Source organism: Schistocerca serialis, chromosome 2 (genome assembly GCF_023864345.2).
Source record: "Schistocerca serialis cubense isolate TAMUIC-IGC-003099 chromosome 2, iqSchSeri2.2, whole genome shotgun sequence".
Lineage (NCBI taxonomy): Eukaryota > Metazoa > Arthropoda > Insecta > Orthoptera > Acrididae > Schistocerca > Schistocerca serialis.
This window is the reverse complement of record NC_064639.1, coordinates 133471066-133494864: the sequence shown is the minus strand read 5'-3', so window position 1 is coordinate 133494864 and position 23799 is coordinate 133471066. Positions and strand designations below refer to the sequence as shown.

Sequence of the window (23799 nt, the reverse complement as noted above, 5' to 3'; positions counted from 1 at the left end):
TATTGGGCTGCAGTAGGCGAATGTATCATTGGTGTTCAATGCAATGTTCTTTTACAGGGTGTATTGTTTTGTTATATACCTTCTACCACACTCATAAGGAATTTTATATATATCAACTTTGATAAATAGCATATCATCCTTCACATATCCCAGAAGAACTGCCATCTTAGCTGATGGAAGGAAGATAACATAGACTTTATGTTTCTTTATTATTCTTGCAATTTTTGAATAAATATTTCCCTCACATTGTAGAAAGCATTTACATTTCATATCTCTTTCTTCTTGCTCTTTTTTTTTTGGTTCGTCTGGCATTTTTGCTTGCAGAGATCTCGTAATTCAATTTTTTGTATATCCATTCTTATGGACTATTTCTTCCAAGTGTATCAGTTCACTCTGTAGGCTGTCAGCATTGGACACTGCACGAGCTCTGTGTACTGAAGTTTTGTACACTCATTGTTTGTAAAGGATGGAGGCAGCTAGACACCTCCAAGTATAAATTGCTATGGTTGAGCTTACAGTACATGCAATCTCCTAAAAACACATCTTTCTCTTGTCAAAACATTTCTTCAAAAATTGCAGTTATAATGAAGAAATATGAAGCGGATATGGTCTTCCTTCCACCGGCTAAGACGGCATCTCTTCTGCGATCTGTGAGGGTTGATCTGTTTTTATGAGAGCTGAGTGCACAAGAAAGCCCTGAGTGTGCTAAAAGGTATATAGAACAAACAATAGCACTGTAAAAGAATGCTGCATTGAAAAACAACTATACACTTGTCTATAAAGCCAAACTTATCTGCAGTGGCTGGACATTTCCACTTCCACTGGCCATTCCGTGCAGTACAGTAAAGTTAAAATACTTGCCACAGCCTGATCCTACTGGGATTCGGTGGCCAAGGAAGCCACAGAGATACAATTAGCAGACAACCTGCTCAACCAAGATGAGGGTTTCCAGCTGTACAATTCATGGAAACTTTCATTTCATGTCAGTGTTCTCAAAGGAAACATTGTTTCAAGTCTCCACTAATTGGCATTACAACATATACCTTCCAAAACAATCAGCCAAATATTTTATAAGCACCATGGTCATAAGCCACCCGCTTCTGAAGCCAATGCTAACTGATGCCTGAGGTGGTGTAAAGAGTGACACCACTGCACAGAAGATGACTGGAAACGATTGATTTCAAGTGATGAATCATGCTATACCCTGTGGTAATCCAGATGGAAAGGTTGGGTATGGTGAATGTTCTGGCGTAATCACGAACACCGGAACAAAGAGGTGGAGTGCAAGAGCAGAGGAGACTGTGAGGAAACGGTGGCCAATGGTATGCGGAATTGGACTGCACCGCACCTGGCGTACCCCCTGCAACAAGTGCATATAAATGACGTTCCTGCTAGCCTTGGCCACCCAGATCAGCCCGAGTCATCAACGAATGTTGGTGCTATACTGTGATCCGTATCAAGTGTTTCCTTAGACTCTGGGTATAGCAAGAATTGTACTGTTTTCATGTTGGCTCTCGGTAACGATATTTGCTATAGTCAAGTTAAGTATTGTCAGTTTGCTTTCTGGAAATAAAACTACTAATGTTATTTGTTTGAAATTGTTGTATAGCATTCTGAGAATGCTGCACCCTGTAGGCACCCTATAAGCAACGAGTGGGCAAGATCCCACAGTGAATGGCTGGAAAATGTTACCTGACATCTGTAGTGGCAACAGTGAAGTATGGAGGAGGTGGTGCTATGGTATGTGGGTGTTTTTCATGGTTAGTGGGTGGTTCCCTTATTGCACTCATGAAAATGCTAATTGCCAGTCGTCAGATGCCAGCTAAGTAACAAATCCACCAGGGACATTTCAACCCTTCTAAATCTGCCCAAGTTGACTGTTAGTGATGTGATTGTAAAGTGGGATAGGAGTACATTTTACAACACTGTATTCTGTGTACAGAAGAAGGGACATGGTGATTGCTTGTATCAGCATGACAATGCACTCTGACATAAAGTAAGTGTCTGTGGACAATACCATTCCTGAAATGGACTGACCTACCCAAATTGCCGACCTGAACACAAATGAATACCTTTGGGATGAGCTAGAACATCAGCTTCACTCCAGAACTCAGTGTCCAACATAACTACCTTCTGTGGCTTTGGCTCTTAAGGAAGAGTGGGTTGCAACTCCACAACATTCAGACACTTCACGTAATGTGTCCCCAGAAGAGTTCAAGCCCGCATAAAGATGATGGGTTGACACATCCCATATTAATGTCCACTAACAGTCCCGGAAAGTTCCTGTCACAAGTGGGGCACTTTTGGGGTTCTTCTGTGGGAGGTTCTGGGTTTGAGGGGATGAGGAAGTGGCTCTGGTAATTTGCTTCCGGGACTGGATCAGACACTGAATGTGGCTCTCCAGCAGGGATACGACTTCCTCAAATCCTGCCCTGAAATGAGATCCATACTTCATGAAATCCTCCCCACTCCACCAAGAGTGTCTTTCCGCCGTCCACCTAACCTTTGTAACCTCTTGGTTCATCCCTATGAAATCCCCAAACCACCTTCCCTACCCTCTGGCTCCTACCCTTGTAACCGCCCCCGGTGTAAAACCTGTCCCATGCACCCTCCCACCACCACCTACTCAAGTCCTGTAACCTGGAAGGTGTACACGATCAAAGGCAGAGCCTCGTGTGAAAGCACCCACGTGATTTACCAACTGACCTGCCTACACCGTGAAGCTTTCTATGTGGGAATGACCAGCAACACAGGCAGACAGTGTTTGTTGGTAATGAGGATCACCCTGTGGCTAAACATGCCTTGGTGCGCGCCCAGCACATCTTGGCACAGTGTTACACCGTCCGGGTTATCTGGATACTTCCCACTAACACAAACCTGTCAGAACTCTGGAGATGGGAACTTGCCCTTCAGTATATCCTCCCTTCCCATTACCCACCAGGCCTCAACCTCCACTAATTTCAAGTTGCCGCCGCTCATACCTCACCTGTCATTCAACAACATCTTTGCCTCTGTACTTCCGCCTCGACTGACATCTCTGCCCAAACTCTTTGCCTTTACAAATGTCTGCTTGTGTCTGTGTACGTGCGGATGGATATGTGTGTGTGTGTGTGCGAGTGTATACCTGTCCTTTTTCCCCCTTAGGTAAGTCTTTCGGGTCCCGGGATTGGAATGACTCCTTGCCCTCTCCCTTAAAACCCACATCCTTTCGTCTTTCCCTCTCCTTCCCTCTTTCCTGATGAAGCAACCGTTGGTTGCAAAAGCTTGAATTTTGTGTGTATGTTTGTGTGTCTATCAACATGCCAGCACATTCGTTTGGTATGTTACAAAGAACTTTGCAATACGAGCCCATTCATCAGGACAATGTTGCATTCCCTTTGGTCTGGATGCATGCACTTATTCAGATGGGAAGGGCATAATAAAGTTATTGTATCCCCGTCAGAGATAAGATAGCCACTACTGTTTTAACTGGCTCTTGATTGATTGATTAATTAATTTAGGGGGGCTAAGAGACTAAACGGCGAGGTCATCAGTCCCATGAATCCAAAATTATACACGGAAAAGAGAGACTCTGCTAAAAGTGCAGAGGAGTCAAACTATAAAATGAGTAAGTTAAAACACACACAGTAGAAGGGTAGCCCAAATCTAAAAACTTGGAGAAGAGGGGGATAAAAAACTGGGCTTTGCAAGTGGGAGTGGTCATGGGTCCCAGATTGAAAAAACATGAAGAGAGGCCCCAACCACAACCACCCTTCTCTAGGAGTAAATCAAGTCCTTTTATCTGAAAATAAAAACCACTTTAATGGACGAAACTGAGGACCAGTTTCACCGTCCGTGAATCATCTGCTAATATTAAACTTAAGGGATCTGGAAGACTATACTTAGCACAAAGGGCTAAAAGAAGGGGACATTCCATCAATATATGGGATACCACCAGTCTGGCTCCACAACCATATTGTAGGGTTGGTTTGTTACGCAAGAGGAAACATGAGTGAGCCTAGTATGAACACTGCCTAAATAGCATAAGACAGTGGACTCCTTCCAAGAGGAGTGGAAGAAAGAGTGCCAAATCTCAGTAGACTCCTTGATTGTTCAGAGTTTATTACTGAGAGCAGTAGCACACCAGAGTCACACCACTTTTGGGCACAGAGAGATTTGATGTAGATCTGCGTATCTGCAGCTGGAATCATGAAACAGAATGGGGTAAGTATCTGCTTCTCTGGCCAAACGGTCAGCCAGTTCATTCCCTGGGATGTCCACTTGACTTGGGACCCAGAGAAAGTCAACTGAGCAGGCAGCATGGCCAAGGGCAGAGAGACAGTCAGGGGTAGCAAAGAGCAAAGAGTGACAAGAGTAGCGTTGGTTGACAGCCTGCAGGATGCTCATTGAGTCGGTACATATTAAAACACTGTGGAGGGAGGCCTGGGAAACAAAATGGAGGGCTCTGTGAACGGGTAGGAGCTCTGCTGTGAACACACTACATGATCCTGGCAATCAATGGTGTTCTAAGCCAGTAGGAGATGTGAAAGTGTATCCCGCCTTATCTATCGTCTTAGAATCATCAGTGGAGAAGATGGTGGTACCCTGGAACTCTGCAAGGATCGAAAGTACAAGATGCCAGAAAACCACATGGGTGACAGAGATCTTAGGACCCTGGAATAGATCAGTCCTAATCTGTGGTCTAGGCACCATCCAAGGAGTGTTATGGGAGGAAATACACAGGGCGCGTTCCAGTGAGTGGAGATGGAGATCCTGACAGAGGGAAGTGAGATGCATTCCAACCGCAATCCCACCCTCGGGCGGTTATCAGGAGGAATACAGCCCTTGTTTGCAAAGAGGACAGGGGACACGGGATGGTCAAGGAATCTGCAAATGGTGATTGCATAAGAAACCAAGAGTTTGTCCCATCGTACTTGGAGAGGGGCAATCCCCGCTTCTGTGAGGAGTCTCAGTGTGGTTAGTGCAAAAGGCACCAATAGCCAGATGTACCCCACAATGGTGAACAGGGTCAAGTATTTTCAGAGTGGAAGGAGCCACTGAGCCATAAACCTGACTACCATAACCTAGTCTGGACAAGACCAGAGCACGGTAAAGATGGAGAAGAGTAGCATAGTCTGCATCCCAAGATGTGTGGGCCAGGAGGCAGAGAGCATTAAGTTTCCACATGCACATCATCTTCAGGTGGTGAATATGGGGCAGCTATGTCAACTTTTTATCAAAAATAAGATCCAACAAATGGTACTGTGCTATAACATCGAGGAGTTGGTTGCCTACATAAAGTTCTGGATTGGGGTGTACTTTGGGTCAGTGAGAAAACTGTATAATCTGCATTTTAGAGGGAGAAAACTGGAAGCCATGGGAGATGACCCTTGCAGAGGCCCGTCAGATGGCGCCTTGGAGCCGGCGCTCAGCAGATGCTATCTAGTGGGAGGTGCACCAGATGCCAAAATCTTTGACATTCAATGCTGGAGTAACCACAGGCCCAACAGAGGTTACAACCCCATTGATGGCTATAAGGAAAAGTGTGACACTTAACAAAGAAGCCTGTGGGATACCATTCTCCTGAATCCGAGAAGTGCTGAGTGAAGTGCCAACTTGAACACGGAAGAGTCGGTGGGATAAAAACTTGTGGATGAAAATTGGAAGGGCTCACGATAGCCCCAGTCATGGAGGGTAACTAAAATGTGATGGTGCCAACTAGTGTTGAAGCCTTATGTAGGTCAAAGAAGACAGTGACTAGGTGCTGGCGGTTAGTAAAAGCCCATCAGATCCTTCCCAGAAGCCACACTGATACAGGGACAAAAGGCTGATATGGGGACAAATGGCCCCAGGATTCAAGTACCCAACATAATCGGAAGCTAACCATCCCCTCCAGCAGCTTACAAAGTATGTTTGTCAGGCTAATCAGGCGGTAGCTGTTGAGAGACGTTGGGTTCTTTCCAGATTTAAGGACGGGGATAAACACATTGTCTTGCCACTGCGACGGGAAAGCACCCATGAGCCAAATGCGGTTGAAGACCCTGAGTAGATGTTGCCTCTGGGTAACATCCAAGTGTTGGTGCATCTGGTTGTGGATGGAATCTGGGCTTGGGGCCATGTCATGTGAAGAGGTGAGAGCCTGTAAAAATTCCCATTCAGTTGGTTCATTATAGGGTTCAGCATGGTACAGTTTGAAACAGAGGGGGGAGTGTCTGTACATCTGTATAACTCTGTATTTCTGCCGGAGAAAGATAGTGAGATAGGAAGAGGATGCTAATGCTGCCGCAAAGTGTGTCGCAAGGTGTTCTGCAAGGACCAGTGGATCAGTGCACAGAGCACCTTGGAGATTAAGAACCTGGACAGTTGACTGTAGGTGGTGGCCGAGAAGACTGTGGAGCTTGAACCAAACCTGCGATGAAGAGCCATGTGTTCCCAAGGAGGAAACATAGTGCTCCCAGCATTTCTTTTTACTCTGCTTAGTAAGGTAAAGAGCCTTAGCACACAGACACTTAAAAGGAAGGAAGTTAGTCTTGCGAGAGGTCGTACTGGTCAATAACAACAGAGACCTGCAGATACGGGGACAGCAGTGACAGTAGCATGAAGAATAGTGGCAAAGATGCCCAGCATAGCTGCATCAAAGCAAATTGAGAGGGAAGTGTCGAAGTGCACAGCAGACGTATATAAAGGCCAACTTGAAGGCCTGTCTGCCTGGTGGCGGCAGGGTAATGACAGAATCACCGGAAAGTGGTCACTGTCACAAAGATAGGCAACCGATGTAGGGAAGTCACGAGAGCAGAGGAGGAGACTGTGAGACGGACAGCAATAAAGGTACCATGAGTGGTACTGACGTGAGTAGGAGATTCATCATTGAGGAGACACAAATCGAAGTCTGTAATAAGTTCGTCAATTAGGAGACCCCTACCCGTTGAAGTGGCACTCTCCCACATCGGGTGTTGATAGTTGCTCCTCCACAGTGGGTGTTGAAGTCCCCGAGGAGGAGAAATGGGGGTGGAGAAATGGCGGCAGGAGTTACTGTATTAAGACAGACAGTGCAACATAATGAAGTGGCCTACCTGGAGGGAGGAGACACTGAAAACAGTGAATGCAGGCATTGTTTGCATACTAACCACTGTAGATTCGAGGATGGTACGAAGGAGGATCCATTCACTAATGACATCGAAGCAAACCAAGGTGCAGACCCCTCCAGATGCTACACTGGGGGCACCACGGTTCCGACAGAATGCCCGATAACCACAAAACGTTGTAGAGTGGTCATCACGAAGTGCATTTCTTGAAGAGCAAGACAGAAGGCAGTATAGGAGGAAACAAGACATTGTATTTCCAGTATGTGACAATAGTATCTTTTGCAATTCTATTGGATTATCATGTGGCAAGAGTCTAGGTTAGACATAAAGAGGCCGAGAGGAGGTCATTTCACTTGGTCAGTAGTTGTCACCGAAACGGATGGGATTACATCCATACATAAGATGTCAGATTAAGGTTGCAAGGGGGGGAGATGGCACCTCATGGGGCACCAGGGTGGCCTTGTTGTGGGACTTAAGTTTCTTCTTCTTCTTCTCCTCTTTCGGAGGTGGAGCAGGGCAGGATACAGAGGGAGTACAGACATCCGCAAGATCCAGAACCAAAAGAGAGCGGGCGACCTTGGTGCGCACAGATGGTGTGTCTCATGGCCGAGTTGTGCTAGCTAGTAGGCTTCCAGCCTGAGAGGCACCAGGATGAAGGGTCCTGCAGGGAAGGCCAATCAACAGCAGGCGTCGAAGAAGGGGGGGCATTTCTTTGGCCAGGGAGGAGGAGCTATTCCTGGTGGGGAGGTTGTGGGAACTGCAAGGGAGGGGGAGGGGAGAGGGGAACAGGGCTGGGGTAGGGGGAGGGTAGGAGGGGAAAAGGATGTAACATATTTTTGGCGAGCCTCAGCATAAGACAGGCGATCCAGTAACTTGTTCTCTTGGTTCTCCTATTCTCTTTTTAAGCTTGGAAATCTGTCGAGCAAGGGGAATGGCGGTCGTGCAACTGACACACACACAGGTGGTGGAACACAGGGGTGTCCCTCATGGAGTGGGTGTCCACAGTCACCACACAGAGGGTCTGCTGTACAGCGGGAAGACATATGCCCAAAATCCAACCACCAAAGGCACCTCATCATGGTGGGACATAGGTCTTTACGTCACATCTGTAGCACATAATCTTGACCTTCTCTGGGAGGGTATCCCCCCTTGAAAGCCAAAATGAAAGCACCGGTATCAGTGGGGTTGTCTTTATGACCCTTCTGCACTTGTCAAATAAAAAGAACGCTGCATCACTCCAGATTAGCCCAAAATTCCTCATCAGTTTGCAGGATGACGTCCCCATGAAAAATCACTGGGGACCATATTACGAGATTGGAGAGTGGTAATAGAAACTGGGACACTGCCAAGATGATCACAAGTGCATATAGCTGCAGACTGAGTGACAGAAGAAGCTTTAATTAACAGGGAGCCCAAACGCATCTTACTGAGAGACTCCACTTTAACAAACTTGTCCTTGATATTCTCCACAAAAACCAATGGCTTTATGGCGGTGAATGTGTCTCCGTCTTTTCTAGTACATATGACATAGCGGGGAAAGTGTTTCATCCCAAGACGGTGAGACTGGCCCTCCTCCCATGGTGTAACCAAGGAAGGGAAGGTTGCCAGGACATACTAAGCAGAATGATCCTTCACCATTCGATGAGAAGGTCATTTGACAACAGTCAGATTTTTGCAGCTTGATATGCTTCATGTGCCAAGGATCTGCCCTGACACCATCCACTCCGATCAGGGACTCTCTCCATGGCTGCCTGGCACAGCAGCCGCGAGTTCCGATGCTCCAGGAAGACAAGCAACCACCCCTTGGCATACATGGTGAGGGAACAGCTCACGTATCAGTTGTGTTCCCTTTGTTGTCAGGGGGGTCAGCCAGCTTCAATAGACAGAGAGGCTACACGTGCTGGTGACCTATCAGGGTGGAGGAGGGCTATGGCAGGGAAGGAAGAGGGAAAGGAAGGGGGGAGGGAATCCACACCATAGACACTAGGGAAGAAGATCATCTCCAGATGGCTCACACTAAAAACAGAAAATTTAGAAGTGGACATCAAACCTTAAATGGGACCCTAAATGCCAAAAAGGATAAAAAAGAGCAGGCGGCAGGAATAAAAGTGCAAGCAATACAGAGAACAAGGTGGACAGCCAGGTCAACATAAAGCAGAACACCGAGCAAGGGGAAGGATAGGCAGCGGGGAAGGAGTGAGGATAGAAAGGGAGGAGCAGGGTGAAGGAAATGCAGCCAGGAAAGGAAGAGTGGGCTGCAATAGCTCAAGGCCCTGTGTGTGTCCTGGCCTTTGATATCCCAGATACTGGCACTAGAACATAGCTGACATCTAAGCTGGCCCCACACATGTTCTATCATGAACAGATCTGCAGATTTGTTGTCCACAGGATACCCCAACACCATGCAGACAGTTCACACGTGATGTGTGAACAAGCACTGTCCTGTTGAAAATTAGCACCAAGATCCTGTTCCAGGAGAGGTAACAAGTGAGAATGCAGGATTGTACTGTAGTGCTGTCAAGAGTTCCCTCAATCACTATAAGTTGTTACTTGAAGTCATGTCCGATGGCCCCCCACACCATGACTCTGAGAATAATACTACTGTTCCTCTCCAAAACTACCATACTCACTGACAATGGTCAACCATGGAATCTTGGCAACAGTTTGCCTGTCCTCGTGTTCTCATGCAGCCCAACAATGGACCAGTGTCATATTCAAATGCCTGACAAATACTGGATTTGGGTGCTTTGACCAGATGGCCAAATGGAGACCCATACCCATAATGAGGCCCCTTTCAAATTCTTGACAGGTGCGGACAATGACAGCTCACATAAATATGTGGCAGCTCCATGTCCTTCACAGTGATCACTCAATATCTAGCTGTCCACGCACCTTATACACCCTACCAGTCATGGTAACAACAATAAACACAAACAGAACTAATGCAGACTGAGATTTTCACTCTGCAGCAGAGTGTGTGCTGATATGAAACTTCCTGGCAGATTAAAATTGTGTGCCGGACCGAGACTCGAACTTGGGACATTTGCCTTTTGTGGGCAAGTGCTCTACCAACTGAGATACCCAAGCATGACTCACAACCCGTCTTCACAGCTTCAATTCTGACAGTACCTCGTCTCCTACCTTCCAAACTTCACAGAAGCTCTTCTGCAAACCTTGCAGAACTAGTACTCCTGGAAGAAAGGATATTGTGGAGACATGGCTTAGTCACAGCCTGGGGAATATTTCTAGAATGAGATTTTCGCACTGCAGCAGAATGTGCACTAATTTGAAACTTCATGGCAGATTAAAACTGCCAGATTGAGTACTGGTAGAATTGAAGCTGTGAGGACAGGTTGTGAGTCGTGCTTGGGTAGCTCAGTTGGTAGAGGACTTGCCCACGAAAGGCAAAGGTCCTGAGTTCGAGTCTCGGTCCGGCACACAGTTTTAATCTGACAGTAAGTTTCAGATCTAATGCACTCTGGTGGCCAGCCTGCCTGCCACAGACTCTAATAAGTTATATATCCACTGATGATGTGTACATGTATGAAATTTCCGACCACATCTTCTGGTTGCTTCATTTTCTTTCTTTTTTTCCATTCAATTAATGCACTGTATAGCTTAAACATATTTACTCTTTTAAATAGCCCCACAAAAATAACAAATAGGCATATTTTCAAATGTAGACACTGCAGAGAAATATATTATTAATACTGAAGGACAGCAGATGCCAGGTCACCCACAGATGAGGCCAGTTCACCTCCAGCAGAAGATCCTACACTTGCAGCAGAGGACTCAACACCAGTAGCAGAAGGCTCCACACCGGCACCAGGACACCTGACACCAGGGATAAAAGGAGGATATCTAACCATAATGCCCTCATCCTTACAATTCTGGCTATACCTGTGAATGAAAAGGGATGTACATCTTTTCTATAGAAGAAACTTCCCTGCAGTAAACTGTGCTTTTTTAAAAAATAAATAGCCTAAGTAATGAACCCCAGTAAGAAATGCTTTCACAATCATGTACAAATAGTGTTTACAATGCCCTCTGTTTAGTATTCATGACTGATTTTGAATTGTGATATCGGAAGAAACTGACCAGAGTCCATTTATGTGGTGCACTAAATCTAGTACCTGGATTACACGAGACATTAAGATTTCCTGTAGGTTCTAACAAGGCTCAGGTCTCAAATGTAAAAATCCATAGACTCCACTTTACAGAATATGTAAAGAATTATAAGCAAAGTATATTGATAGGATATTGCATAGACAAAACTGTGTAGATATGATAGTACTATGTGACTGTGGGCAATAAATCAAAATTTGTATCTGAAACTGTAAAAAGCAAAACAGGAAAGAGACATGAAGAGCATGAAATCAGTTTACAAACACTGAGAACATTAATATTGGCAAAAAAGACCTGCTTCCTAGAAAAAGAGCTTGAATTTTACAAATCAGGATAAACTTAAGAATTCTACACTTGCATATAGTGTGAGGTTAGTTCCAAATAGTGAACATGAAGTAGTAAAGATGATTAAAAGTCTCAAATGCAAAATTTCAGCAGGTGTAAATGAAGTACCAGTGTTGCCTTTAGTCCACACTGCTCCACTGTTAAAGCACTGGACTCATGTTCATACAGAGGTGGGGTTCCGAACCCTATCTGGCCATCCTGACTTTGGTTTTCCACGGTTTCCCCAAGTTGCAAAGTGAATACTGTGATGGTTCGATTTGAAAACCCAATGACCAACTTCCTGCCCTATTCTCACCAAATATAATTTCTGTAACATATCTGAATGTCCTAGGTGGAAATATTTAGAAAATGTTTTACTCATGGACACATTACTTCCTCAAAGATCAGTGTGAACTCCAGGAAAATAGGATGATGGTATGGATTCTTGAAGTAATGTCATCTCACATTGCCTTATGCTGAAGTGATACATGTAAGTTCAATGTCACACTAGTTCATTTGCATGTTCTGCAATACTGAAATCAGCATCCTTACAGTAGCTGTTGATTTATGCATTATTATACCCCATAATTTTCAATATTCAATCACAATGAAAAATCTAGGAATACTGTCTCCCCATATATCTGCCATGTGTCAATGTCTAATGCGATCTGTCAGGTCCTTTGTGGAATTTATGGTTGAAATGTCTGGTCTTAAGCATATTTTACCACATTTCACATGTGCAGAAATCTCTTCATATTTTGTGAAATGTGTCTGAAACAAATACTAATTTACAATAGTCTGCTGACAATGTTGAAACTTACATTAAGTACAGCTAGATTTAGAAACAGATTACAACTGCAAGAAGAAAAGTCCAAATACTGTAGGTGCATAAAAAACTAGTACAATATATGATATATGGAGTGCTTCATATTTCTCTATTGTCATTGACACAGTAACAAATAAAACACACACAAACCAACCGGTACAAAGTGAAAAATAATATGACTATTAAAAATACATACTTACATGAAAACACTCTGCATTGTGCATAAAGACAACATTACATGTGTCAGAATTACAGCAGGCAACTAGACAGGATTCAAGAGAGTGAATGTCTTCTTGCTTCGTATATGTGCCAGCTGTTTGATTGCCTTTTGGAGCAAAGCCGGTGAAGACAGCCAGATAGATTTGTGGGCAGACAAACGTCCATTTCCCATCCAAGGGATACAGTTTGCCAGCAGCGACTGTTAGTGTACACATCCATGTTAAGAAAATGCCAACACCGGCTAGTTTACTCCACTTCGTCACCATCGCGGGGCAGTTTCATCTGTGAAAACACAATAATAGTACACGTCATACGAGAAGCCACAATACTGCAATTACCACTTCGGTCGCCTATCACAAAGTAAAAATGTTACGCCACAAGAATGAGTCATAGTAAGCAATTAGAAATCTATCTAGAACACCTGTTCCGCCACTTGCAGCTTAACTGCTTGCATATTAATTAACCGTATTTACACAGGCGAACAGTAAACAAATAAAATAAAGTTGTTTGTCATTCTCTGTAAGATAACGAGGCTATTCGGGCTTCGTATCAACAATAATATGACCTCATTAGTAAGACACAATAAACCGAATAAAGTCAATATTTACTTACACACATCACTTCTACCTCACGATAACAATTCGCCACCTGTCACGGATGTAAATCAAACACATATGGTTATCGGTGTGTCAGTAGAGCCAACATTCAGTTTGTAGTTCCCACAAGTGAATGTAAGCTCTTTTTTTACGTTTTATTCTATTTGTTTTCGAAAAGAAAGCTATTTATAACATTTTTGTAGCTGGAAAAAACTTACCATATACCCAAGACCGATTTTGAGGCCTTGAAACAAAACAGTTTGTTGAAGAAGCAATAGCAACTCTCAGGTAGTGGTACCGCCCTCATGTTTGTACACAATTGCAGGGCGCCATATACGAGTCTTTGGTGTTCTATTTGCATCTTTGACAACGTGGGTGGTCCGCTTTGTTCAAACTGTCAATGTGTGTGGTCTAATAAGAGATGAAGCTGTGGAAAGTAAATGAGGTGTTTAGTGTACCTGTGGAAAGGGTGCTTTCTATGGAAACGACCAGACCAGTAGTACTGTATTATATGACACTAAGTAGGCGCGGACGGTTTTGTAAAAGGAGAGATACGCTAGAAGACTTGTGATTTGTTATGTATGTGGTTTAAATATAAGCTACCCTTAATGAAGGGCTACTTTAATGGAACCAAGAAAAACTCTTATCATGGAAATTTTAACATACGTGAGTCTCTCGGTCCTATTTGTGTTCACGACGTTTATTTGTGAAAATGAAGGAACAAAATTATATTCTGGTGCAAATACTTCGGAGCCACTGAGTACAACACATCGATCAGGGAATTTTTCTCCTGCAGTATTCAAAGGAAAGGGAGAAACTGGTGGAAAAACATTCGTTTCCTTAGGTAGTATGTCATCAAATATGATAGACTTGTTCCCTCCAGTAGAATCACTAATGTCGCATGCAAATGGCAAATCACAGTACTGCCGACGGCCAGCGAAATGTCAAAAATTAAACTACACCAGCTGCATGGGAATGAAGCTCCCATTTGAGTGGACGACTTTGGAACTTGTTCCAGATGTAGACTCACAGGATTCTGTTCAGGTAAAGAGAGCATTATTTAAAGAACACAAAATATAGAGTAAAGTTTCTGTGCTGTTAATATTTTTCATTTTCATATACATCTGTGTTTAGAAAAAAATATGTGCTTTAATCACTAGTCGCAATTTGGTTTTCGGTACTGAGTATAAGCATCACGATGTCCCCAGACTGACAACTGTCAAACCAAGCAAGTGTGTCGTACTACTCAGTATGTTGACAAAACATAGTTGGCCTATCTGTGTTTGTTTGTAATTATTAAAATTCACCATTTGTAAGACTGTAACTGCTTCTAAACAAGCACTACAAAACAATTCTTGAATGATAACTGACCTTGGAGTTAGGACTGCATAATACTTTTAAGAACATTATTAACCACATCTTTTGTTGCTGTATATATATTTGGACTGATTACAATATTAGCATCATCTCCAAAAAGAACTGATTTTGCTTGTTGTGTATTAGATTGAAAGTTGTTTACATATACAAGAAACAATAAAGGGCCTTGTTGGAAGAATCCCTTCTGCTTTCTGTTTGGCCTTTCTCTTGGTGTTGTAGCTATGCACATCACAAATATTGCTTTTGAATTAGGATGGCTTATTAATAAACAAATTTCATAAGGGTCATTCCATGTCAATTCAACCAATCTGAGAAAATGTTCCAGCTGATAGTCTCAGATTTGGCTGAAATTTAGCACACCAATGCTACCAAGTGTGGAACACTCGTGTACAAAATTTTAACTTCCCCTGCCAATTAGTTCCAGAATTATGGCTTGTGAAAGAAAGTGGTGTGACCCAGAAGTTGCAACCCGCATCTGGCAATCTATCTTCAGACCCAACTTCAGGTCTTAATAACTTTTTAACTATTCCACACAGTTCAGTGAAATTTTTACAACCCAGCAACATCCACTTAGAGAACAGACTCTATGAATCAAAACACCAAAGGAACAGAAATCATGCCAGAAATGCTCTGATTTGGACAAAATTGTGCATGATTTGAAAGAAAAATGTTCCATATCCACACACCAGAAAAAAGTAGCTATTCTTACCCTTGCACCTTCCAGCTGATCTATTGACTACACTGCAAAGGAATTCAATGTTTCTACATATATGGTAAAGCAAGCTAGGAAAATAAAAGCAACCCAAGGAGTGCTTCCGCAACTTCAGCAGGCTCAGGGTAAGCAATTGAGTTCAGAAATAAAGGTGCCAGTGTCAGAGTTGTATGAAAATAATGACTACAGCCGAATAATGCCTGGTAAAAACGACTCTGTAATGGTGAAAATGGGAAATGTACGTGTGCAGATGCAAAAAAGACTGTTGCTATGCAACATATGAGAACTATATGTAAAATTCAAGGAAAACTATCCCAATACCAAAGTAGGGTTACCATCTTTTTTCAATCTTCGGACAAAATGGGTTGTGCCTGTAAGTGCAAGGGGCACACACAATGTTTGTGTATGTGAGGCCCATCAAAATGCTAAGCTGATGTTTGCTGCTATAAAGGATTCTGGTCTGGATTACAAAGGTGCAATGAAGCTTCTAGTGTGTGACATCAGTTCCTACCAGTGCATGATACAAAGATGTAGAAAGTGTCCTGGTAAGGCAAATCTTACAGAGCATGTGAACTCCTCATAGATGATGATGATGATGATGATGATGATGATGAACTTGTTTCTTATAAACAATGGACACACATGGATCGCACAAGTCTTGAAACAAAGCAAAGTACAGTGGAAGATTTTGTTGAAATGTGTTGTCAAGAAACAGACAAACTGACCACACACAGCTTCACAGCAACAGCACTATCGGCTTATCTCCAGTTTTGTAAAGATAATTTGAAACAAGATGAAATTATAGTAATATTAGACTTTTCTGAAAATTATGCATTTATAGTTCAAGATGCCATCCAAGGATATCATTGGGACATCAGTCAAGCAACTCTCCAGCCATTTGCGATTTACTGTAGGGGTGAATCTCGTGTTGTGTCTGTCATGAACCTGTGTGTTTTTAGTGACTGTTTAATTCATGATTCCATTGCAGCTCATGCCCACATTCACAATGTCATGGCATATGTGAAAAACAAGCTGCCTCACATACATTTAGCGAAATACTTCAGTGATGGGGCAGCTAGTCAGTACAAAAACTGTAAAAATCTCAAAAATTTATGCATGCATTACCATGATTATCAGAGTCACGCAGAATGAAATTTTTTTGCAACAAGTCATGGTAAAAATGTTTGTGATGGTATTGGCGCTACCATTAAGCGCATGGCATCACGAGATAGTCTGCAGCACCCTACAGAAGGTCACATTCTAACACCTCTTCAATTATTTACCTGGGCACAGAAAAATATCTCTGGCATACAATTATTCTATGTTTCTAAAGATGAGGTGAAATCAGTCGAAGAGTTGCTAAAAAGCAGACTAGAACATTTTAAAACTGTTGCAGGCACAAAGAGCCATCATCACTCCTCTCCAGTGGACTCTGACAATGTGAAGATGAGCAGACTGTCCGGTAATAACTATAGGTTCATGCATAACATGTGTCTTCACAGTGTGTCTGACTCAGGATGTAGAAGCAAAAGCAGCAACATACAACCAGGTTGCTATGTTATTGTTGTTTATGATGACAAATGGTATATAGGATGTGTTGCAGAGTGCTGTGAAGCAGAAGGTAATGTATTTGTGAACTTCATGGCACCAGCAGGACCAGCAAGATTATTTCATTGGCCACGTGTGGCAGTCAGGTGTTGGATTCCTTTTGAACATATTCTTATGACAGTTCCAGTTCCTACCACAGTGTCAGGAAGGCAGTACAATTTGCCACTCAATGTACAGAATACAGTAGCTTAAGTGTGGGAGAACTTCTGTTCGAAGCACAATCGAATGGTTTTTAGCAGTTAAGGTGCAGTAAACATTAATGATAGGTTGTGTTAGTCTGTCTATATGTTGTTGCTTAGTGATTAAACAGTTGTGGGAGAGGATAAGAAGAGGCAGAACAGTTTACGATATGTTTTTACATAATTATGTTGTGGAACAATGGCCACATCACCAAATACATCTGTCAACTTCCATTGTATGCAAATGTCTTGCAATAACATGCTGAAATTTTGAGATATATGTCATTATGGTCTACTTATGCAGTGTGTGAAATTTGGCTTGGATACCACTTGTCCCTTTAGTGCTACCACACTTCGAAAATCCATGTTTTTCATGTAATTTTTCAAATTTTTGTATTTTCATGTGCATGTAACTCAGTTTTTGTGACTGATATGGGTATGATGAATTCTGTGTGTGTTTAGGCCACATTAAGATTACCACAAAAAAAATTTATACCCCTTTTGTGTGAATTATATTTGGCATAGAGGGCACCTACAATATGTACCTTTTAACGTATTACATTTTTTTAATCACTTTTTGGAATTTTTATTTTCCCTCAGAAATATGTTGTTTGTGTTTTGATTCATGGAGTGTGTTCTGTGGATGGATGTTACTGGGTTGTAAAAATTTCACTGGACTGTGTGGGATAGTTCCAAAGTTATTAAGACCTGAAGTTGGGTCTGAAGATAGATTGCCAGATGCGGGTTGCAATTTCCGGGCTACGCCACCTTCTTTCACAAGTCATAATTCTGGAACTAATTGGCAGGGGAAACTAATACTGTGTACACGAGTGTTCCACACATGGTAGAATTAATGTACTGAATTTCAGTCAAATCTGAGACTATGAGCTGTAACCCCTGGTTGAATTGACATGGAATGACCCATAACTGAATTTATACATTACGAAGCTACTGTGAGTATCCCTTGTTCCTTAAATAAATGTGTGCAAGATGACATTGGGTGGCCTCCAGCTATTAGTCTGATTATAAACTTTTGTGTGATGAATACATTTTTCCTTAATGATGAATTACCCCAAAATATGGTGCCATATGGAAGCAGTGAATAAAAATAAACTAATTTACTGATACATTTATCGCTAAAATTTTCAATAACTCTAATAGCACAAGTAGCTGAACTCAGACGTTTCAGCAGGTCACCAATGTGTTTCATCCAGTTCATCTTTCATCTATGCATATACCCAAAATTTTGAATATTTTGCCGTAGCTGCAGACTTCTGTTCTGAGCCCATATTTGCTGACAGTGTTATGCCATTTACTGTGCAGCAATGTATATACTGTGTTTTATCAAAATTTAATGACAGTCCATTTGCAGAGAACCACATAATGATTCTCTATTGATCCATTGTTGAATCGGGACAGTGGCTGGTCAAATATACCAAGGAAAATTGCCAAACAGCTGTATGTTTTGAGAAGTTATTTTATTTAGATGACAACCAGTTTTGGCACCTCAGTAATGCCATCATTAGGCCCCTGATATTAAAAACAAGTATACATGTTGTGTATATCAAGGTATACCACTGTTGACTTCACAGAAAATAAAGTGTAATAATAAAAGTCATAAAACTGACAGAAAGCAATCTGCAACATTAAGACAAATACCTGTACACATACAGCACAACCAAGTAGAATATATACATAAGCTGTTTAGCATTGAAACTATTTTGGCGTCACAGAGTTGTAACGTAATGGGCCAAACATTATAAAAAACCAAAAATAGACATTTATTATTTTGATTTTTTATGTATTTCTTAAATATAAAAAAACCTGCATAATTCTTATATACAAGAAACACAGTAGTTCTAAGGAAAACTTGCCTTCATTCAAAGTAAACATTGCAATACAACCTATGAAATACACAGCAGTATTCTTGTCAATCACCGAAGTATTAACACTGCTTTTGATATATTAGAATTAGTGTTACAACATCAAGAATGCAACCAGATGCAAAAATCAATGACCGAGAAATACTGACTGAATAGTGGTACACAAAGAACATGTGAGGAATGCTCATAAAATACGAAGAGGGCGTATGTTGTGTACAAAATCAAAAAATAAAAAGATATGACTTGGTGCCCCTTACATCAATTAATAGGTGGGCAAATACTAGATCGAAACAAACAAGGACCTCAAATCCATTTGGGGAGTCCTCCAAAATATCAATTGACAATGTAATTACTATTTTCTCCACAATGTTAAAAAAATGCTTATTAAAAATATTTTCAGCTTCTGACTTTTTGTTAGTAAAGTTTTCATTCATTTGGATGACAGTACAGTCTTCTTGTGCTCTTGCTTGCCCTCTTCCCCTTTTCACAATATTCCAAACTGTTTCAGTTTTACAGGGTGTTATCAGAGGTGCTAATCTGACATAATACACATACTTCTGGACTTTTTAATAATATTACTTATTATGGTACATTAGTTTTTATAATATTTGACTGTTTCTGTGTCATTACTTTTCTTGCTATTACATACATTTTGCTTTTCCAGTTGCAAGATATTTTTATCCCTTTAGTAAGCCATGGTTTTTTGTATGGTTTCTTAAAATTATATTTCACTGTTTTCTAACAGAAATTGTTTATTTATTTATTTATCCTGTGGATCACATATTGTACAAAGTACACATGATATAGGACAAGTCATTTTTCTTAACAAATATGTAGTTTGGAGGAAAAAAAATAGGCAATGGACTGCCATTTAAAAAAATGTACACAAAATTGTTCGTTGATGAATATAGTAACTTCACATACAGAGAATACAAACAATTTACATGGGGAACTAAGAAACATGTAGGCAATGTAGTGCTACTTTAAATTTACACAAATAATCACTGAGATTACAGAATAGTGAAAATGTCAACTGGAAACACAACAGAAGGACAATGTCATTTAAAAACTACATTAAACATGAAATTAACATTGAGATTTCACAGACAATTAAGTTTTAATACTAATAGAATGTGTACTTGTACATTCAAAAGCGAGTTGAAAAATTTTGGGAAGTGAAACTGAAACATAGTTGTGTATAGTAGAAATTAGGTTATTATTTTGCCAACAGAATGTTTTACCCTAATCACAGTATTTTACAAAGGAACTTTATAATTTTTCGTTTCCAGGAATTCTTGTACTGAATAGAAACAGTGCTTTGTCAGAAATGCCTTTAGTTTATTTTTAAATATTGGATCTGGAGCAGTTTTTATTTGTTCTGGAATTTTATTGTGTAATACGACACCCAGATGAGTTATATATTTTTGGTATGATGATGTCCTTGAAAAAATTTGATGGATATTAGATTGCCCTCTGGTATAATGAGCATGTATATCATTGTTTCGGATTAATTTGCCTGTTCTTGAGAGGTATTCCCTGGTGAATAGGATTGTTTCTTGAATGAATAGGGATGGGATGCTTAGAACATTAAGTTTTATAAATTGACATTTACAGGATTCCAGCTTTTTGAGGCCACAGATTATCCTCAGTGCTCTTTTTTGTAGTTTAAATATATTTGTGCTGTGAGTTGAATTTCCCCAAAAGATGATTCCATAGCGGAGCAATGAGTGGAACTGTGCATGGTATTCTTGCATTAGTGTGGATTTACTTGTAGTAGATTTTAGTATTCTTAGTCCATAGCACAATGATGAGAGTTTCTTTGATAAGTTGTTTATATGTGTGTCTCATTTTAAATTTATTTGGACCCATAGACCCAAAAATTTTGTTGCATTTACATTTTCAATTTTATCGTTATTTAACTTTACTTGGATAGTTTTTTGACTGGATGTGGGAATTAGGTGGAAGTTGATACATACAGTTTTCCCACTATTAACAATTAGGCCATTTTTGTTAAACCACTCAGAAAGTTTTTCCATAGAGTTATCAGATAATGTCTGAAGGGATTCAGGGCTAGATCCGGTCAACACTATGCTTGTATCATCAGCAAACAGGATAGTTTTTTGTGGGCTCATACGTTCAACAAGATCATCTATGTAAATGAGGAAAAGTAATGGCCCTGGAGCAGAACCCTGGGGAACACCATATCTTATTGTTCTTTCCTCCTAGAGGAAAACTGTGTTATTTATTTTATTCTGTACATTAATATCGTATTGAAGTGATACCTTCTGTCTGCGGTTTTGTAGGTAAGAGCATAGCCAGTTGTGAGCCACACCTCTTATTCCTCTTCTTTCCAATTTAGCAAGCAGTATTTTATGATCTAGTACATCAAAGGCTTTAGAGAGATCTAAGAAGATACCTGCAGTTATATTATGTTGGTCAATTGATTTCAGTATGTGGTCCAACAGTTCAAAAATTGCTGTCTGGGTGAATAAAGATTTACTAAAACCATGTTGTTGAATGCTGATTGGTGCGTGGTTTTTTATGAAATTTATAAGCCTGTCATAAAAAAGTTTTTCCAGGATTTTTGAAAAGATGCTTAATATGGATAATGGTCTATAATTGGATACTAAATCAGGGGAACCTTTCTTTAGTAATGGTTAGACTTTAGCTATTTTGAGAGCATCTGGAAAAATGCCAGTTTTTAATGATTGGTTGTAGATGGTTGATAATGGCTTTACTATATGGGGAGCACACACCTTTAATATGAGGTCAGGTACTTCATCATAGCCACTAGAGATTTTATTGCGTAACAATTTTATTATGTTCATAATTTCATCAGGGTTTGTTTCATAAACAAACATTGTAGCATTAGTGCTGTTTGACGTATTGGTGGAATTGAAGAACGATACCTTGCAATTTGCCTGAATGAGATCTTCTGCTAGTGAGGTGAAATATTCATTGAACTTGTTTACAACTGTGTATGGATCTGTGACCTTAGAGTCATTAAGTGTTAGAGAAATGTTTTCCTTTTTAGGTGTTGAACTACAAGTTTCTTTTTTAATAACTTTCCACATGGCTTTCACTTTGTTTGAAGAGTTTCTTATGAAATTGTCATTCCATAAAAGTTTTGCCTGTCTAATCACTCTAAGATAAGTTTTTTTGTAGGCTTTACAATAGTCAGAAAATTCTTCAGTGACTATGTATTTTTTGGAGCAATATTGGAGAAATCTATTTCTCTCACTATATATTTTGATTCCTTTTGTTACCCACAACTTTCTATTTTGATTGCTTGAAGTTTTTGTTTCAAAAGGAAATGCTGTATTAAAGTAATAAAGGAAGTTGTTATGGAAGCTTAAGAACATATTATCAACAGTTGTTTGCATGTAAACACTGTCCCAATTTTCCTTAGCTAATAGGAAGTTAAAAATCCTAATATTGCCATCTGAAAAGTTTCTTCTTTGAAATACTTTTTTGGGGCTGATTTTACTATTTTCCATGTCAACGCTCAGTAGCTGAGCATCATGGTCACTGTATCCCATGCTCAGTACTTCGCCAGTGAATTTGTAACCAGTATCAGTTATGAAGATTTGATCAATTATTGAATCAGTATGCTCTGTTTATCTTGTTGGAGAGTGTATTGTGGAGATCATATTAAAGGATTTGGTCATGTTTAACAAATCAAGTTTAGCATTACTGTTTTTTGATAAATCAATGTTAAAATCGCCACAAAGTATTATTCTCATATTTAATGAGCTGACACTATTCAGCAGAACTTCTAATTTGGTCATAAAATTTGGAATATTACTACTTGGTGCTCTGTATACATTTATAATTATATAGTTTAGTTCAGGCAGCTTAACCATAGAAACCTCAAATTCCTTATCTTCAGATAATGCAATCTGTTCATTTAGGCCTACCTCACTGAATTTTATCTGGTCCTTTACAAATATAGCAGTACCGCCATGTGTGGAGAAATCCCTACAATAGAAGCTTGTTAATGAGTACCTTGGAATAGAGGTTGGCTGAATTTCTTCTTTAGACAGCCAGTGTTCGGTAATACATATTACATCTGGATTTATTTGAGACTGAAGTAACACTTCCAGCATTTGAATCTTATTTCTGAATGATTGGACATTATGGTGTAATACAAGAAATGATGAACTTTGTGACTTTTCAGTTAAGGGTTTAATTAATTTCTTTTCTAAAGGTATTTCTGACACAGCACTTACCCTAAAAAAATGGCCGAGATTTTATTTTTGTGTGTGGCTTCTTGCACGCAATTTTCAGTAGCAGAGATGGTTTTGAGTGGTTGACACAGTTCTGCTTCCATCAAAGCTTCTGTTTTTGGCCTAAACCGTTTTGTAATTTGTGGTTGTTTGGCGATCTTGATACTTGGGGCTGATTTCTTCAGGATATGATTTTGGAGTTTTTCTACTATTTGGTCTTTTCCTAACATATTTAAATGTAGTCCATGAATGGTATGAAATCTTCTTTCTACTTTGTATGTATCAATCATCTCTACGTTATGAAATGTAGAACATATTTCTGATATCAGTTTGTTTGCAATGCAAATTTCTTGGTTGACACAGGACCAGGAAGGCAAATCATAATGATGAGGAATGTTAACAACGAGTACATTTGTATGTAATAGGTTGTTTAAGCATTCCTTCATTTCTTTTGCAAACCCTTTTGTTTCATTCCTATATATATCATTTGAACCACCTAGAAGCACAACAAAATCACAATTACTTAAGTGAGATACATCAGTAGAGTTTGTTAGTTTATTTACCTCACAAAACTGCGCTCCTGGCTTCACAAAACCTGTTACCATTAAATTACATTTATCTTTCAATAGTGCTGAAATTCCACGTCCATGACTGTCACCA

The 23799-nt window shown here is 40.5% G+C and overlaps 2 protein-coding genes across 4 annotated transcripts in view; one reads left to right on the top strand and one right to left on the bottom strand.

Moving 5' to 3' along the window:
- Positions 1-13391, bottom strand: part of LOC126456840 (dyslexia-associated protein KIAA0319-like protein) — a 150200-nt gene extending 136809 nt beyond the window's left edge. For 2 of the 3 annotated variants that reach the window (XM_050092650.1, XM_050092652.1), the window contains exons 1-2: positions 13373-13391; positions 12540-12840 (exon numbers count right to left, since the gene is read on the bottom strand). In XM_050092650.1, coding sequence (XP_049948607.1) covers positions 12540-12824 — 285 coding nt within the window. In that variant the 5' untranslated portion in view covers positions 12825-12840; positions 13373-13391. Of the gene's footprint in view, positions 1-12539; positions 12841-13170; positions 13223-13372 lie in introns of those variants that run through there. The other variant, XM_050092651.1, reaches the window with a different exon arrangement.
- A 146-nt stretch (positions 13392-13537) lies between these two features.
- The window catches only part of LOC126456839 (smoothened homolog), a 120386-nt gene continuing 110124 nt past the window's right edge, over positions 13538-23799 (top strand). The window contains exon 1 of the mRNA XM_050092648.1: positions 13538-14198. Coding sequence (XP_049948605.1) covers positions 13779-14198 — 420 coding nt within the window. The 5' untranslated portion in view covers positions 13538-13778. The remainder of the gene's footprint in view (positions 14199-23799) is intronic.